The 16324-nt window shown below is 45.3% G+C and overlaps 1 protein-coding gene across 1 annotated transcript in view; it reads left to right on the forward strand.

Moving 5' to 3' along the window:
- LOC109886330 (uncharacterized) overlaps positions 1-16086 on the forward strand; it is a 76328-nt gene extending 60242 nt beyond the window's left edge. Inside the window, exons 14-21 of the mRNA XM_031792918.1 lie at positions 733-886; positions 2053-2194; positions 6680-6849; positions 9265-9443; positions 10188-10341; positions 10487-10574; positions 10831-10900; positions 11573-16086. Coding sequence (XP_031648778.1) covers positions 733-886; positions 2053-2194; positions 6680-6849; positions 9265-9443; positions 10188-10341; positions 10487-10574; positions 10831-10900; positions 11573-12298 — 1683 coding nt within the window. The 3' untranslated portion in view covers positions 12299-16086. The remainder of the gene's footprint in view (positions 1-732; positions 887-2052; positions 2195-6679; positions 6850-9264; positions 9444-10187; positions 10342-10486; positions 10575-10830; positions 10901-11572) is intronic.
- The last annotated feature ends 238 nt before the right edge of the window (positions 16087-16324 follow it).

The raw sequence follows: 16324 nt of genomic DNA on the forward strand, positions 1-16324 counted from the left end.
AGAGAGAGAGAGAGAGCGGGGGGGATAGAGATAGGGAAAGAGAGAGGGGGGGGGAATAGAGAGGGGGAAAGAGAGAGATAGAGCACGCGAGATGGCGAGGGGGAAATAGAGAGAGAGAGGGGTAAAGGGGGAAAGAGAGACAGAGAGAGAGACGGAGAGGGACAGAGAGAGAGGGAGGGGTGTAGGTGCAGTGTTTATCAACACCATTTGAGGGTGTTAAGCGTGTGACGTGGGAAGCATGTCATGTCCGTGATTGATTCTTTAAGAGGAAGATGTGCTTATTTCACAGTTAAACCGGGAGTTTGTCTGTTACCCACGTTACGACCGATGATCCTGCCTCTTTGTCAGATGAGAGAAGAGAAAGAATAGAAACAAACAGAAACGCAGCAGCTCTCTATGGCTTCATGGTTTAGTCTGGTTGAACGGTTAAAGATCTTTTTTAAACAGTACCATATTATTTCAACAGCATCGGATTTTTTAAACTGTCACTTTAACCAGTATCACACTACTCATCACCTTCTGTCACCTCTATCCCGTGTAGCTCAGTTGGTAGAGCATGGTGCTTGCAACGCCAGGGTTGTGGGTTTGATTCCCATGGGGGACCAGTATGAAAAATGTATGAAAATGTATGTACTCATTACTGTAAATTGCTCTGGATAAGAGCATCTGCTAAATGATGTGTGTACTGTAACTGCTACTGACAGCTCACTATCGCCCCCTGTGTGTCTCCAGGTGAAGGGCTTGCTGAGAGAGCCTTGTCTGGAGCTGCTGGATCTGCCGGTAGGAGAGTACATTGTCAGGGTGAGATGCCGTTCCCGCAACAACGGCCTCTGGAGCAAGTGGAGCACCCCTGTCCTACTCTGCGTCCCAGTCAAATCTACCCCCGGTAGGGACTCTTAACTGTCTGATGATTCAGTTACTGTCAACTCCTAATCTGAAGCATTAGGCTATAACATAACAAAATGTGGAAAAGGGGAAGGGGTCTGAATACTTTCTGAATGCACTGTTTGTGTGCCTCAAACACTGCCAAGCGCCTATGAATAGGAAACTGCCAATGTCATATCTATCTAAAGTACAGCACAGTGTCTGTACTGTTATATATGCCTGTCACATGTAGTCTATAAGGCCAGTTTCCAGAGTGGTCCTGTTTTCCTAGTAGGATTTTTGTTTAATATGCTGACTGACTGAGATTACTGGTCCATTAAGAAGTACAGTATGTAGTAATACTTCTCAATGGACCAGTAATCTCAGTCAGTCATCAGACAATGGGTAGGTCAAGGCCTGTTCTCTCTAGTGACCTCACCTCATTATCCCTCAACAGATGTTACCTGGATGCACCTCCACCGCAGGGAGTGTGTGCGTGTGTGCGTGTGTGCGTGTGTGCGTGTGTGTGTGTGTGTGTGTGTGTGTGTGTGTGTGTGTGTGTGTGTGTGTGTGTGTGTGTGTGTGTGTGTGTGTGTGTGTGTGTGTGTGTGTGACAGTCAGTCTGTCACTACCATACTGCCTCAGAAACACTGTATTTCCTGACATGGGAAATACATAGAACATTAACTGTCAATTGAACAGCCTTATTCAAGACGGTCATGTTTATTAGCCTTATAAAACTTGTCATGGTGTAATAGCCTCATAAAACATATCATGGGTTAACCATTAAAGCAAAAGGTACTGTCTATACAATGTTTAAATCATAAGTGTCCACGTCACTGTAAGTTACATAATGTGCTTCTTCAGGGAAATAAATGGATTTAAACAGTAACTTTAACAGTTTTTTGCATTAGTCCAAATGTCATGAAACCGGATTTGAGTTTCCCTGACAACCAGGGCACCTGAGAGGCCCGGTGAAATGTTAAGAGGCTGATGTTTTATAATATGGATTATTTTGATAGCTGAATGATTTTGGCATGTATTTCTTCATGTTTATAAATTGTTGAGCCGTGTATTCACCAGAACAGTGCATAGAAAAATATATCAGTCTGTTAGAAAAGAAACGACAGTGAATGCAGATATCCATAGAGATGGTTAGAGTCATTAACCTCTCGTTTTATCCCCCAGGTGTTGTTGCCGTGACGAACCAGCCCCACATCTACTACTGCCGCTCGCCCAACATGGAGGTCTTCACCTGCTGGTGGCATCCCCTTGAGAACAACTCCGAGAGTGACGACAACATCACCTACAGCCTCACCTACTCCTTAGAGTACGTACTATTACTGTACAATGCATTTGTATTCAGAACCCTTGATCCACATTTTATTAAGTTACAGCCTTATTCTAAAATGGATTACATTTGTAAAAATCCTGCTCAATCTACACACAATACCCCATAATGACAAAGTGAAAACACAGCTATTTTCAGGTCTCTCCAGAGATGTTAGATCAGGTTCAGGTCCGGGATCTGGCTGGGCCTCTAAAGGACATTCAGAGACTTGTCCCCAAAGCCACTCCTGCATTGTGCTTAGGGTCGTTGTCTTGTTGGAGGGTGAATCTTTGTCCCGGTTTGAGGTCCTGAGTGCTCTGGAGCAGGTTTTCATCAAGGATCTCTCTGTACTTTGTTCTGTTCACCTTTCCCTCAATCCTGACTTGTCTCCCAGTCGCTGCCGCTGAAAAACATCCCTGCAGCATGATGCTGCCACCACCATGCTTCAGCGTAGGAGTGATGCCAGGTTTCCTCCAGACGTGACACATGGCATTCAGGCCAAAGAGTTCAATCTTGGTTTCATCAGACCAGAGAATCTTGTTTCTCATGGTCTGAAAGTCTTTAGGTGCCTTTTGGCAAATTCCAAGCTGGCTGTCATGTGCCTTTTACTGTGGAGTGACTTCCGTCTGGCCACTCTACCATAATGGCCTGATTGGTGGAGTGCTGCAGAGATGGTTGTCCTTCTGGAAGGTTCTCCCATCTCCACAGAGGAACTATGGAGCTCATTCAGAGTAACCATTGGGTTCTTGGTCACCTCCCAGACCAAGGCCCTTCTACCCCGATTGCTCAGTTTGGCTGGGCGGCCAGCTCTAGAAAAAGTCTTTGTGGTTCCATACTTCTTCCATTTCAGAACGATGGAGGCCACTGTGTTCTTGGGAACCTTCATTGCTGCATAACTGTTTTGGTACCCTTCCCCAGATCTGTGCCTCGACGCATCCTGTCTCGAAGCTAAACAGACAACTCCTTAGACATCATGGCTTTTGCTCTGACATGCACTGGCAACTGTGGGACCTTATATAGACAGGTGTGTGCCTTTCCAAATCATGTCCAATCAAGTTGTAGAAACATCTCAAGGACGATCAATGGAAACAGGGTGCACCTGAGCTCAATTTCGAGTCTCGTAGCAAAGGGTCTGAATACTTATGTACATTTTTTTTCTTTTTTTTCACCTTTATTTAACTAGGCAAGTCAGTTAAGAACAAATTCTTATTTTCAATGACGGCCTAGGAACAGTGGGTTAACTGCCTGTTCAGGGGCAGAATGACAGATTTGTACCTTTCGGTTACTAGTCCAACGCTCTAACCACTAGGCTACCCTGCCGCCCCAATAGAAATAAGGTATTTCTTTTTTTTTGTTTTTTATGAATGTGCAAAAATGTGTGATTATGGTGTATTGTGTGTAGATTGCTGAGGGATTCTTTTTATTTAATCATTTTAAGAATAAGGCTGTAACATAACAAAATGTGCAAAAAGACAAGGGGTCTCAATACTTTCCGAAGGCACTGTATATGCACACACCAGGTACTATATACTGTATATATACACACACCAGGTACTATATACTGTATATATACACACACCAGGTACTATATACTGTATATATACTGCTCAAAAAAATAAAGGGAACACTTAAACAACACAATGCAACTCCAAGTCAATCACACTTCTGTGAAATCAAACTGTCCACTTAGGAAGCAACACTGATTGACAATACATTTCACATGCTGTTGTGCAAATGGAATAGACAACAGGTGGAAATTATAGGCAATTAGCAAGACACCCCCAATAAAGGAGTGGTTCTGCAGGTGGTGACCACAGACCACTTCTCAGTTCCTATGCTTCCTGGCTGATGTTTTGGTCACTTTTGAATGCTGGCGGTGCTTTCACTCTAGTGGTAGCATGAGACGGAGTCTTCAACCCACACAAGCAGCTCATCCAGGATGGCACATCAATGCGAGCTGTGGCAAGAAGGTTTGCTGTGTCTGTCAGCGTAGTGTCCAGAGCATGGAGGCGCTACCAGGAGACAGGCCAGTACATCAGGAGACGTGGAGGAGGCCGTAGGAGGGCAACAACACAGCAGCAGGACCGCTACCTCCGCCTTTGTGCAAGGAGGAGCAGGAGGAGCACTGCCAGAGCCCTGCAAAATGACCTCCAGCAAGCCACAAATGTGCATGTATCTGCTCAAACTGTCAGAAACAGACTCCATGAGGGTGGTATGAGCGCCCGACGTCCACAGGTGGGGGTTGTGCTTACAGCCCAACACCGTGCAGGACGTTTGGCATTTGCCAGAGAACACCAAGATTGGCAAATTCGCCACTGGGGCCCTGTGCTCTTCACAGATGAAAGCAGGTTCACACTGAGCACGTGACAGACGTGACAGAGTCTGGAGACGCCGTGGAGAACGTTCTGCTGCCTGCAACATCCTCCAGCATGACCGGTTTGGTGGTGGGTCAGTCATGGTGTGGGGTGGCATTTCTTTGGGGTGCCGCACAGCCCTCCATGTGCTCCCCAGAGGTAGCCTGACTGCCATTAGGTACCGAGATGAGATCCTCAGACCCCTTGTGAGACAATATGCTGGTGCGGATGGCCCTGGGTTCCTCCTAATGCAAGACAATGCTAGACCTCACGTGGCTGGAGTGTGTCAGCAGTTCCTGCAAGAGGAAGGCAATGATGCTATGGACTGGCCCGCCCGTTCCCCAGACCTGAATCCAATTGAGCACATCTGGGACATCATGTCTCACTCCATCCAACAACGCCACGTTGCACCACAGACTGTCCAGGACTTGGCGGATGCTTTAGTCCAGTTCTGGGAGAAGATCCCTCAGGAGACCATCCGCCACCTCATCAGGAGCATGCCCAGGCGTTGTAGGGAGGTCATACAGGCACGTGGAGGCCACACACACTACTGAGCCTAATTTTGACTTGTTTTAACTTCTTGTGTCGAGCAATCCCGTATCCGGGAGCGTGATCATAGCCTCAAGCTCATTACCATAACGCAACGTTAACTATTCATGAAAATCGCAAATGAAATGAAATAAATATATTGGCTCACAAGCTTAGCCTTTTGTTAACAACACTGTCATCTCAGAATTTCAAAATATGCTTTTCAACCATAGCTACACAAGCATTTGTGTAAGAGTATTGATAGCTAGCATAGCATTAAGCCTAGCATTCAGCAGGCAACATTTTCACAAAAACAAGAAAAGCATTCAAATAAAATAATTTACCTTTGAAGAACTTCGGATGTTTTCAATGAGGAGACTCTCAGTTAGATAGCAAATGTTCAGTTTTTCCAAAAATATTATTTGTGTAGGAGAAATCGCTCCGTTTTGTTCATCACGTTTGGAAAAAACCCCGAAAATTCAGTCATTACAACGCCAAACTTTTTTCCAAATTAACTCCATAATATCGACAGAAACATGGCAAACGTTGTTTAGAATCAATCCTCAAGGTGTTTTTCACATATCTATTCGGTGATATTTCATTCGTGGCAGTTTGGTTTCTCCTCCAGCACGCAGCTGGAGATTACGCAATAATTTCGACGGAGGACACCAAGCGGGCACCTGGTAAATGTAGTCTCTTATGGTCAATCTTCCAATGATATGCCTACAAATACGTTACAATGCTGCAGACACCTTGGGGAAACGACAGAAAGTGCAGGCTCATTCCTGGCGCATTCACAGCCATATAAGGAGACATTGGAACACAGCACATTCAAAATCTGGGGCACTTCCGGTATGAAATTTCATCTTGGTTTCGCCTGTAGCATTAGTTCTGTGGCACTCACAGACAATAGCTTTGCAGTTTTGGAAATGTCAGAGTGTTTTCTTTCCAAAGCTGTCAATTATATGCATAGTCGAGCATCTTTTCGTGACAAAATATCTTGTTTACAACGGGAACGTTTTTTTATTCAAAAATTAAAAGAGCGCCCCCTATATCGAGGAAGTTAAGGACATTACATCAAAGTTGGATTAGCCTGTAGTGTGGTTTTCCACTTTAATTTTGAGTGTGACTCCAAATCCAGACCTCCATGGGTTGATAAATTTGATGTCCATTGATAATTTTTGTGTGATTTTGTTGTCAGCACATTCAACTATGTAAAGAATAAAGTATTTAATAAGAATATTTCATTCATTCAGATCTAGGATGTGTTATTTTAGTGTTCCCTGTGTATATATACACACCATGTACTATACTGTATATATACACACTATGTACGATATACTATATATATATATATATACACACATTGTACTCTCCTTGTTGCAGGATTGGTAGTGGATAAAATTCTGCATTCATTAAAAAACACCTTGAAATATTCTAAGACTAGTTTTTAATTTCAAGTCTTTTTTTCTCAGTAAATGCAGGTATTTTCAATCTATCACATCGTATAAGTAACAATGTACCCTAAGAGATCGTCTTCATTCAAATAAATTAGTTGAGTTGAATTGAATTGACCATATCATTCCTTTCTTGTTTGTTACAGAAAGGGGCCGAGGCGTGAGTGTCCAGACTATGTAACGGGCGGCCCCAACAGTTGTCACTTTGACAGCGGCCACACATCCATCTGGACCATATACTGCATGAACGTGATGGCCAGGACCTCCCACGGAGTGTTCAGCTCCAAGGACCACTGTCTGGACGTGGCTGATATAGGTACAGGGAGAGATAAATCACTGTCTGGATGTGGCTGATATAGGTACAGGGTGATTGTAACATGCGTTGTTTGAAGGAGACTAAGGCGCAGCGTAATTTGTGGTCATCATATATTTATTTAAATGAGAACCAGCAACAAAATAACAAAGTGAAACCAAAACGAACGTACCGTTCCGTAGGCTACAATAACTGTACAATAACAAGATCACACAACATAGGTGGGAAAAAGGCTACCTACGTATGATTCCCAATCAGAGACAACGATCGACAGCTGCCTCTGATTGGGAACCTGTAACGGCAGATTTCCTCCTCTTCGTCTGAAGAGCAGTAAGGATCGGACCAAGATGAGGCGTGGTAATAAGAAAAGCACTGAACACTATGAAATACAAAAACAATAAACAAATACATGAAATAACCAAACAGTACCGTGTGGCGACAAACACACACACACGGAAACAAACACCCACAAACCAACATTGAAACCCAGGCTACCTAAATATGGTTCTCAATCAGGGACAATGATAAACAGCTGCCTCTGATTGAGAACCATATCAGGCCAAACATAGAAATCAAAAAACATAGAAAAACACACATAGACTGCCCACCCAACTCACTCCCTGACCATACTAAATAAAGACAAAACAAAGGAAATAAAGGTCAGAACGTGACAGAACCACACTCAGCCAAACACAAAGAAATACAAAACATAGAATGCCCACCCCACATCACACCCTGACCTCACCAAATAGTGGTGGCGCCTCTGGTGCGGGGACCCACCCCGCTCCACCTCTGGTTCCCCCCACTTTGGTGGCGCCTCTGGTGCGGGGACCCTCGTCGCCGACCCCAGACTGGGAAACCTCTGGAGTCTCTGGCCTGGGGACCGTCGCTGGAGGCTCCGGACTGTGGATCATCCCTGGAGGCTTCGTGCCATGGATCATCACTGGAGGCTTCGGGCCATGGATCATCACTGAGGGCTTCCTACGTGGAGCCGGAACAGGTCTCACCGGACTGAGGAGACGTACTGGAAGCCTGGTGCGTGGAGCTGCCACAGGGCTTACCAGGCTCGGGAGACATACTGAAGGCCTGGTGCGTGGAACCGGAACAGGTCTCACCGGACTGGGGAGATGCACTGAAAGCCTGGTGTGTGGAGCAGGCACAGGATACACTGGGCCATGGAGGCGCACTGGAGGTCTCAGGCGCAGAGGGGAATAGGGTGCTATTTCAGTACACTATAGTATATGGAATAGGGTGCTATTTCAGTACACTATAGTATATGGAATAGGGTGCTATTTCAGTACACTATAGTATATGGAATAGGGTGCTATTTCAGTACACTATAGTATATGGAATAGGGTGCTATTTCAGTACACTATAGTATATGGAATAGGGTGCTATTTCAGTACACTATAGTATATGGAATAGGGTGCTATTTCAGTACACTATAGTATATGGAATAGGGTGCTATTTCAGTACAGTATAGTATATGGAATAGGGTGCTATTTCAGTACACTATAGTATATGGAATAGGGTGCTATTTCAGTACACTATAGTATATGGAATAGGGTGCTATTTCAGTACACTATAGTATATGGAATAGGGTGCTATTTCAGTACACTATAGTATATGGAATAGGGTGCTATTTCAGTACACTATAGTATATGGAATAGGGTGCTATTTCAGTACACTATAGTATATGGAATAGGGTGCTATTTCAGTACACTATAGTATATGGAATAGGGTGCTATTTCAGTACAGTATAGTATATGGAATAGGGTGCTATTTCAGTACACTATAGTATATGGAATAGGGTGCTATTTCAGTACAGTATAGTATATGGAATAGGGTGCTATTTCAGTACACTATAGTATATGGAATAGGGTGCTATTTCAGTACACTATAGTATATGGAATAGGGTGCTATTTCAGTACAGTATAGTATATGGAATAGGGTGCTATTTCAGTACACTATAGTATATGGAATAGGGTGCTATTTCGGCTCAACCTACAATTGTTGTGTTAACCCACTGTTGTGTCTGATATTTGTGATGTCTCTTCCTGTGTGTCTGGCGTCGGCCACGCCTCCTCTCCCTGTTTATGTGACGTCAGCTCCTCCTCATTTCAACCCAGTCCAATGGGAGTTAGTACCCTCCCAGTAGGGCACATCTAATCCCATCAGATACATTCTGTTCCCCTTACTTCTCCATTACCTCAGCATGTTGCTTATTGTCTCTGTTGTCCCTTCACATCCTGTTTGCTGTTCATTGTGTATTCTCCCCTCCCCCTGACTGCAAGCCTAGGCCTTTTACTTTCACCATCCTCCCATCCTCCCGTTCTAGCTCTTCTTCTCTCCCTGTGGAGCATATAACCGTAACAAGCCCACGCCATGCAGTTTTCTTGTCTGTCTGTCTGTCTGCAGTGGAGACAGAGGCTCCTGTTAACTTGACCTACACCCTGTTGAACGAGACGGAGGAGGAAGCTGGCCGCACCGCCATGGTGTCCTGGGTTTACCCCAATCCCTCCCACATCCAGTACGGTTGGATCACCCTGGTCTTCGAGCTGCAGTACCGACGCATCGCCGAGCCCAACAACTGGAAGGTAGAGAGAGAGAGAGAAAGAGAGAGACAGAGAGAGGGGGGGGGGGATAGAGAGAGGGAAAGAGAGAGAGAGGGGGGGGGTAGAGAGAGGGGGAGAAAGAGAGACAGAGAGAGAGACGGAGAGGGACAGAGAGAGAGAGACAGAGAGGGACAAGGAGAGAGACGGAGAGGGACAGAGAGAGAGGGAGGGGTGTTGGTGCAGTGTTTATCATCACCATTTGAGGGTGTTAAGCGTGTGACGTGGGAAGCATGTCATGTCCGTGATTGATTCTTTAAGAGGAAGATGTGCTTATTTCACAGTTAAACCGGGAGTTTGTCTGTTACCCACGTTACGACCGATGATCCTGCCTCTTTGTCAGATGAGAGAAGAGAAAGAATAGAAACAAACAGAAACGCAGCAGCTCTCTATGGCTTCATGGTTTAGTCTGGTTGAACGGTGAAAGATCTTTTTTAAACAGTACCATATTATTTCAACAGCATCGGATTTTTTTAACTGTCACTTTAACCAGTATCACACTACTCATCACCTTCTGTCACCTCTATCCCGTGTAGCTCAGTTGGTAGAGCATGGTGCTTGCAACGCCAGAGTTGTGGGTTTGATTCCCATGGGGGACCAGTATGAAAAATGTATGAAAATGTATGTACTCATTACTGTAAATTGCTCTGGATAAGAGCATCTGCTAAATGAAGTATGTGTACTGTAACTGCTACTGACAGCTCACTATCGCCCCCTGTATGTCTCCAGGTGAAGGGCTTGCTGAGAGAGCCTTGTTTGGAGCTGCTGGATCTGCCGGTAGGAGAGTACATTGTCAGGGTGAGATGCCGTTCCCGCAACAACGGCCTCTGGAGCAAGTGGAGCACCCCTGTCCTACTCTGCGTCCCAGTCAAATCTACCCCCGGTAGGGACTCTTAACTGTCTGATGATTCAGTTACTGTCTGCACCTACCCACAGTCAACTCCTAATCTGAAGCACTGTTATATGACCCATATTACAGTGTTGGCATACGGAATGATCTAGACCTGTGCTGTCTTTGTCCCTTACAGATAAGCTGCTGGCTCTGCTTTTGGTGACCGGTGTTGGGGTCATGTTGTTGCTAGTCATCGGCTTTGGAATTATCCTACAGGGCAAGAGGTAGGGAAGCACACACACACGTAAACAACGATATAAACAATTATGTAAACATCAAATGCATGTTTGATTTCTTTCAAAGACTTAAGATACAGCGTTTTATTCATCACATAAAGGATGTAAAGGAGAAAAATGTGTGCATGAGTGATCTTGTATTGATATATAAACCCTTCTATATTAAACACACATGCTGTATAGGCTGTAATATCATGAAATATAAATGTAGAAAGTGTATTGATGGTTCTCTCTTTCACTGTAGGATAAAAGCATTCCTTCTGCCTCCAATTCCCAAACCACGCATCAGAGGCATCAATCCCCTGCTTCTGAAGGTAAATACACACACACATACTCAAACACACACACACACATGCACACACACACACACGCACGCGCAGACACACACACACACACAAACACACACGCGCACGCACACACACACACACACACACGCGCGTGCGCGCGCACACACACACACAGACACACACACACACACACACACACACACCAGCCTGGTGACTTATAACAACTTGTTGTTTTTGTTTTTTTATCCATCAATCCCCTTCTTATCTTCTCTAACCCCTCCCCTTCCTATCCCCTATCTTCTCTAACCACTCCCCTTCCTGTCTTCACTGTCCCCTCCCCTTCCTATCTTCTCTACCCCCTCCCCTTCCTATCTTCTCTATGCCCTCCCCTTCCTATCTTCTCTTTCCCCTCCCCTTCCTATCTTCTCTTTCCCCTCCCCTTCCTATCTTCTCTGTATCCTCCCCTTCCTATCTTCACTATCCCCTTCCCTCCCTATCTTCTCTATCCCCTCCCCTTTCTATCTTCTCTTTCCCCTCCACTTCCTATCTTCTCTGTCTCCTCCCCTTCCTATCTTCACTATCCCCTTCCCTTCCTATCTTCTCTATCCCCTCCCCTTCCTATCTTCTCTATCCCCTCACCTTCCTTTCTCCTTTTTTCCTCCCTCCTTTTCGTCTTTCTCCTCCCTCCTTCTCTCTCAGAAAGGGGGCTTCGATGAGATCAACCGTCATTTCATCTCCTTCCATGGCTATAAGCCCCCAAGCTACAGCGAGGAGGAGGTCTGGGACTCTGTCAGCATGGACGACAACCAGTCTCTCCAGGCTCCCCTGGGGATCCTAGCAGTCCGGAAGGAGGATTATGATATGGCCATCCACAGCCAACTACTGGTCCAGACCACCTCCAGCCACGCCCCTTATACCCCAGTCCCCGCCTCTTACACCCCAGTCCCCGCCCCTTACTGTCAGGCTCCAGTGGAAGCCTTCCCGACCCCGTGGGAATGGCCAACAGCAAACCCCGACGAGTCAGAGCTTCTGGTCTTCCCGGGCACTGACTACAGCATGATGGTGGATTCCACCCCTGTCCCGCCTCTGGACCAGCAGGCCCCGCCCCCATCATCCACCCAGGGCTTCTACACGTGCGTGAACATGCTGGGTGACAACGGACAAGTGCATCTGGTGCCCTGCCTGCCCAACCACCTAAAACACAGCCCCTACGTACAGCTGGAGGAGGAGCTAGAGGAAGGAGGGCTGGAGAAGAGCAGCCAGTTAGATGACTACCTGGCTAAGAAGATGGAGGCAGTAGCCAACGGGAGTGCTCCGGGAGAGACAGTGGTAGAGACAGAGGTGGAGACAGAGAGTGTGGAGCAGAGTGAAGTGGCTGTGCCTTTACTGCCTGGAACCACTGGCACACAGTGCAACATGGTGTGACCAGTTAGCACACATACTCACTCACTCTCACACACACACACACACACACACACACACACACACACACACACACACACACACACACACACAGCAACAGGAATTACTCCAGGCTAAAATGAGGACGTTAACTCATGGATGGACCTTTTTATATACCTCCTTAATATACTAACATAATGATGTGTTTTTGAGAGTGCACCGGCCTGGGACATGAGTCCTTTGTGTCTACCCCCCCCCCCCTTGCCTGCCAAATGACAGTGACACTGCTGGATAGACACTGCTGCCACCTCTATTCACTGCTGATATGGCAGGGACCATGTTCTGACTACATTCTCTCTGCAGGGAATCAGAGATGCAGCATTTGACGGTGAGGTTTTCTTTCAGAGCAGAGCCGAGGTCGGGATACAAGATGGATTCCTTTTGACGCAGAAAATCTGACAAGATGAAAAAAAACATAAACTTGCAAAGTGTCTTGAACAATAACAATAGATTCTCTGTAGAACTGCAACTGTTGTTGTGTGGACTGAGTCACTGAAAGGTCAATATACTCACCTGTTCTTCGGTCCAATCTTGTTAGATAATAATGCCTGCGAACTCTCTTGTTGTTGGATGTAGAATTAATGACCAACCACTCTGTGAAAGACGCTTCGATTTTTAACAGTCAGGTTTTAGGGCTCTGTGAACTAATTTAATTGGATTTAGGTGAAAAGTTTGACGAATGCAAGAATAGCAGTTGTACTTCACTGAGACCAGTCATAGCCGTTCTGAGGCCCTGGCAGAAGTTAGCCTGCATTTAGAGAACAGTGGAGCACACCAAAGATCTGAACACCCAAACCAAGAGAGCAGTACACTTCTTCAAATATAAATGTATTTTTAGAGAGAAATTATTGTAATTATTAGAATGAATGAATTACAGAGGAAATACGTTAATATATCAAATGCACTATTGACGAGAAATATAACGAGGCAATGTTATAATAATAATAATAATGATAACAGTAAAGTACACTTAGAAAGTGAACTGTCTGGGTTCAATCCATGAACTAAATCCCAGATTTAACTGTATGCTTCATACTCAGGAACACAACCAAGCATACAGTAGGAAGTCAACCCAGTAAAGGTGCAGTCTACTTTCAGTCCCGTGTGACGGCACAACCAAGCATACAGTAGGAAGTCAACCCAGTAAAGGTGCAGTCTACTTTCAGTCCCGTGTGACGGCACAACCAAGCATACAGTAGGAAGTCAACCCAGTAAAGGTGCAGTCTACTTTCAGTCCCGTCTGACGGCACAACCAAGCATACAGTAGGAAGTCAACCCAGTAAAGGTGCAGTCTACTTTCAGTCCCGTGTGACGGCACAACTAAGCATACAGTAGGTATTCAACCCAGTAAAGGTGCAGTCTACTTTCAGTCCCGTGTGACGGCACAACCAAGCATACAGTAGGAAGTCAACCCAGTAAAGGTGCAGTCTACTTTCAGTCCCGTCTGACGGCACAAACATACATACACTCAAACACTAGTTTTCGTTTTCTAGAATTTTTGGTCAGAAATGAAACTACAGATTGCACTGTATTCAAAACAAGTGATGGTCATTTTTGGTAACATTTATAATATTCAGTCTGTAAAACAGCCTTCACTATGCAGTGCTACATGTGCTCTGACTATGCTGGATTTGAAAGCACTTATTTACCAGAACATAACACATGCAGCTCTGTCAGGGGAGAAAAGAGAGGAGGCTAAAGAAAAGAGCACTGTGATCATTTGATTGATTTTTACATAGAAAATGAGGTGACCAGACGAGTAGTGAGAAAACACACCTTCTGAAGTGGACAAACAAGGTTAAAGTGTCTAATGTTATGTACAGGAACAAGACATTTTCACCACACCCACATACTTGAGTAGATGTGTTTTTCACAGTGATTTCTTCATGAAATCTTCTTTGACAAGCTTTCCTGGTGAATAGGAGGGCATGTATGCTATTTAGAAAATGGAGGCTTTTATAATGACAAAAGTAAGACGCTCCCAGTTGCTAGGAAGATAACCTTGAAGGTGTGTGGATGGCAGTCTAATATTTTCAGAGGATTTTTACACTAAATATATGCATTGTTTTCTGAAAGAAACATGGAGAAACAAATAATATGCATCACGTGAAATAAACCAGTCTCAGAGCATTTGAAATGTCGAGGTACAGTTTAATAACATCGGAAGCAGTTCATTAGCCAACACACTGGATAACGATGATAACACACACAGTACGATATGATGCAACGAGTAGCTTAAATACTTTGTACTAAAACACTGTGTTCCTATTACACTGGCCCTATGGATGGACCTTGGTTAGTCTGTTACACTGGCCCTGTGGATGGACCTTGGTTAGTCTGAAACACTGGCCCTGTGGATGGACCTTGGTTAGTCTGAAACACTGGCCCTGTGGATGGACCTTGGTTAGTCTGTTACACTGGCCCTGTGAATGGACCTTGGTTAGTCTGTTACACTGGCCCTGTGGATGGACCTTGGTTAGTCTGTTACACTGGCCCTATGGATGGACCTTGGTTAGTCTGTTACACTGGCCCTGTGGATGGACCTTGGTTAGTCTGAAACACTGGCCCTGTGGATGGACCTTGGTTAGTCTGAAACACTAGCCCTGTGGATGGACCTTGGTTAGTCTGAAACACTGGCCCTGTGGATTGACCTTGGTTAGTCTGAAACACTGACCCTGTGGATTGACCTTGGTTAGTCTGAAACACTGACCCTGTGGATGGACCTTGGTTAGTCTGAAACACTGACCCTGTGGATGGACCTTGGTTAGTCTGAAACACTGACCCTGTGGATGGACCTTGGTTAGTCTGAAACACTGACCCTGTGGATGGACCTTGGTTAGTCTGAAACACTGACCCTGTGGATGGACCTTGGTTAGTCTGAAACACTGACCCTGTGGATGGACCTTGGTTAGTCTGAAACACTGACCCTGTGGATGGACCTTGGTTAGTCTGAAACACTGACCCTGTGGATTGACCTTGGTTAGTCTGAAACACTGACCCTGTGGATGGACCTTGGTTAGTCTGAAACACTGACCCTGTGGATTGACCTTGGTTAGTCTGAAACACTGACCCTGTGGATGGACCTTGGTTAGTCTGAAACACTGACCCTGTGGATTGACCTTGGTTAGTCTGAAACACTGACCCTGTGGATGGACCTTGGTCAGTCTGTTTTACGTGTTGGTACATTTTTAAGGTTTAAATTATGTTTTTAATGTCTCTCTCTTGGTTTTTCTCGCTCCCCCCCTCTCTATGAAGTCAGGTGGTTTCTCTACCATCAGTAGTCCTGTACAGTGCTTTTCTCTGTGTTGTCATACTGTTCTGTTCACTGTTGTACTCTGCTGTGCCGCTTCAAGTTTGTGCCTTGACTTGACTGTGTGGAACTCTCCTGTCCTTATAAGTGCTCACACTGGTAGACTGAAATTATATATTTTTCTAACGAGATAGACACACACACACACACACACACACACACACACGCACACACACACAGACACACACACAGACACACACAGACACACACACACACACACGCACACACACACAGACACAGACACACGATAACACAGACAACAGCGGTATTTGTGAAGGCCATATAGGACACGTGGAAGCAGTCAGGTCAAATTGTTTCTGTTCTGTTCTGTACATTGGATACGGTGGGGTGGGTGAGTTATGTTGTTTGTTTTGGAAGCGATGTCCCCTGCTGCAAGATCTTTCCCATGCAGTGAATAAAGCCTACTGCTGACCTGTCTCTACTTCAGCCTCGTCCATTCTCCTGAACACTCTCACACACGGACACACCACTACCTCTGATCGACTCTGGCAGGAATTCCCTAGTAGCGAGTGTTGCACTTCACTGAAAGCTAAAATAACCATCATCTATCGCAGTTGGGATTCAAATATTTAAAGGGCAGATGCGATTCCACGTCATTATCCAATGAAAATGTCAGTGAAATGCCAACCTGTCGACAGAAAACTGTATGTGTGTCTGTG

The sequence above is a fragment of the Oncorhynchus kisutch genome, linkage group LG16 (genome assembly GCF_002021735.2).
Source record: "Oncorhynchus kisutch isolate 150728-3 linkage group LG16, Okis_V2, whole genome shotgun sequence".
Lineage (NCBI taxonomy): Eukaryota > Metazoa > Chordata > Actinopteri > Salmoniformes > Salmonidae > Oncorhynchus > Oncorhynchus kisutch.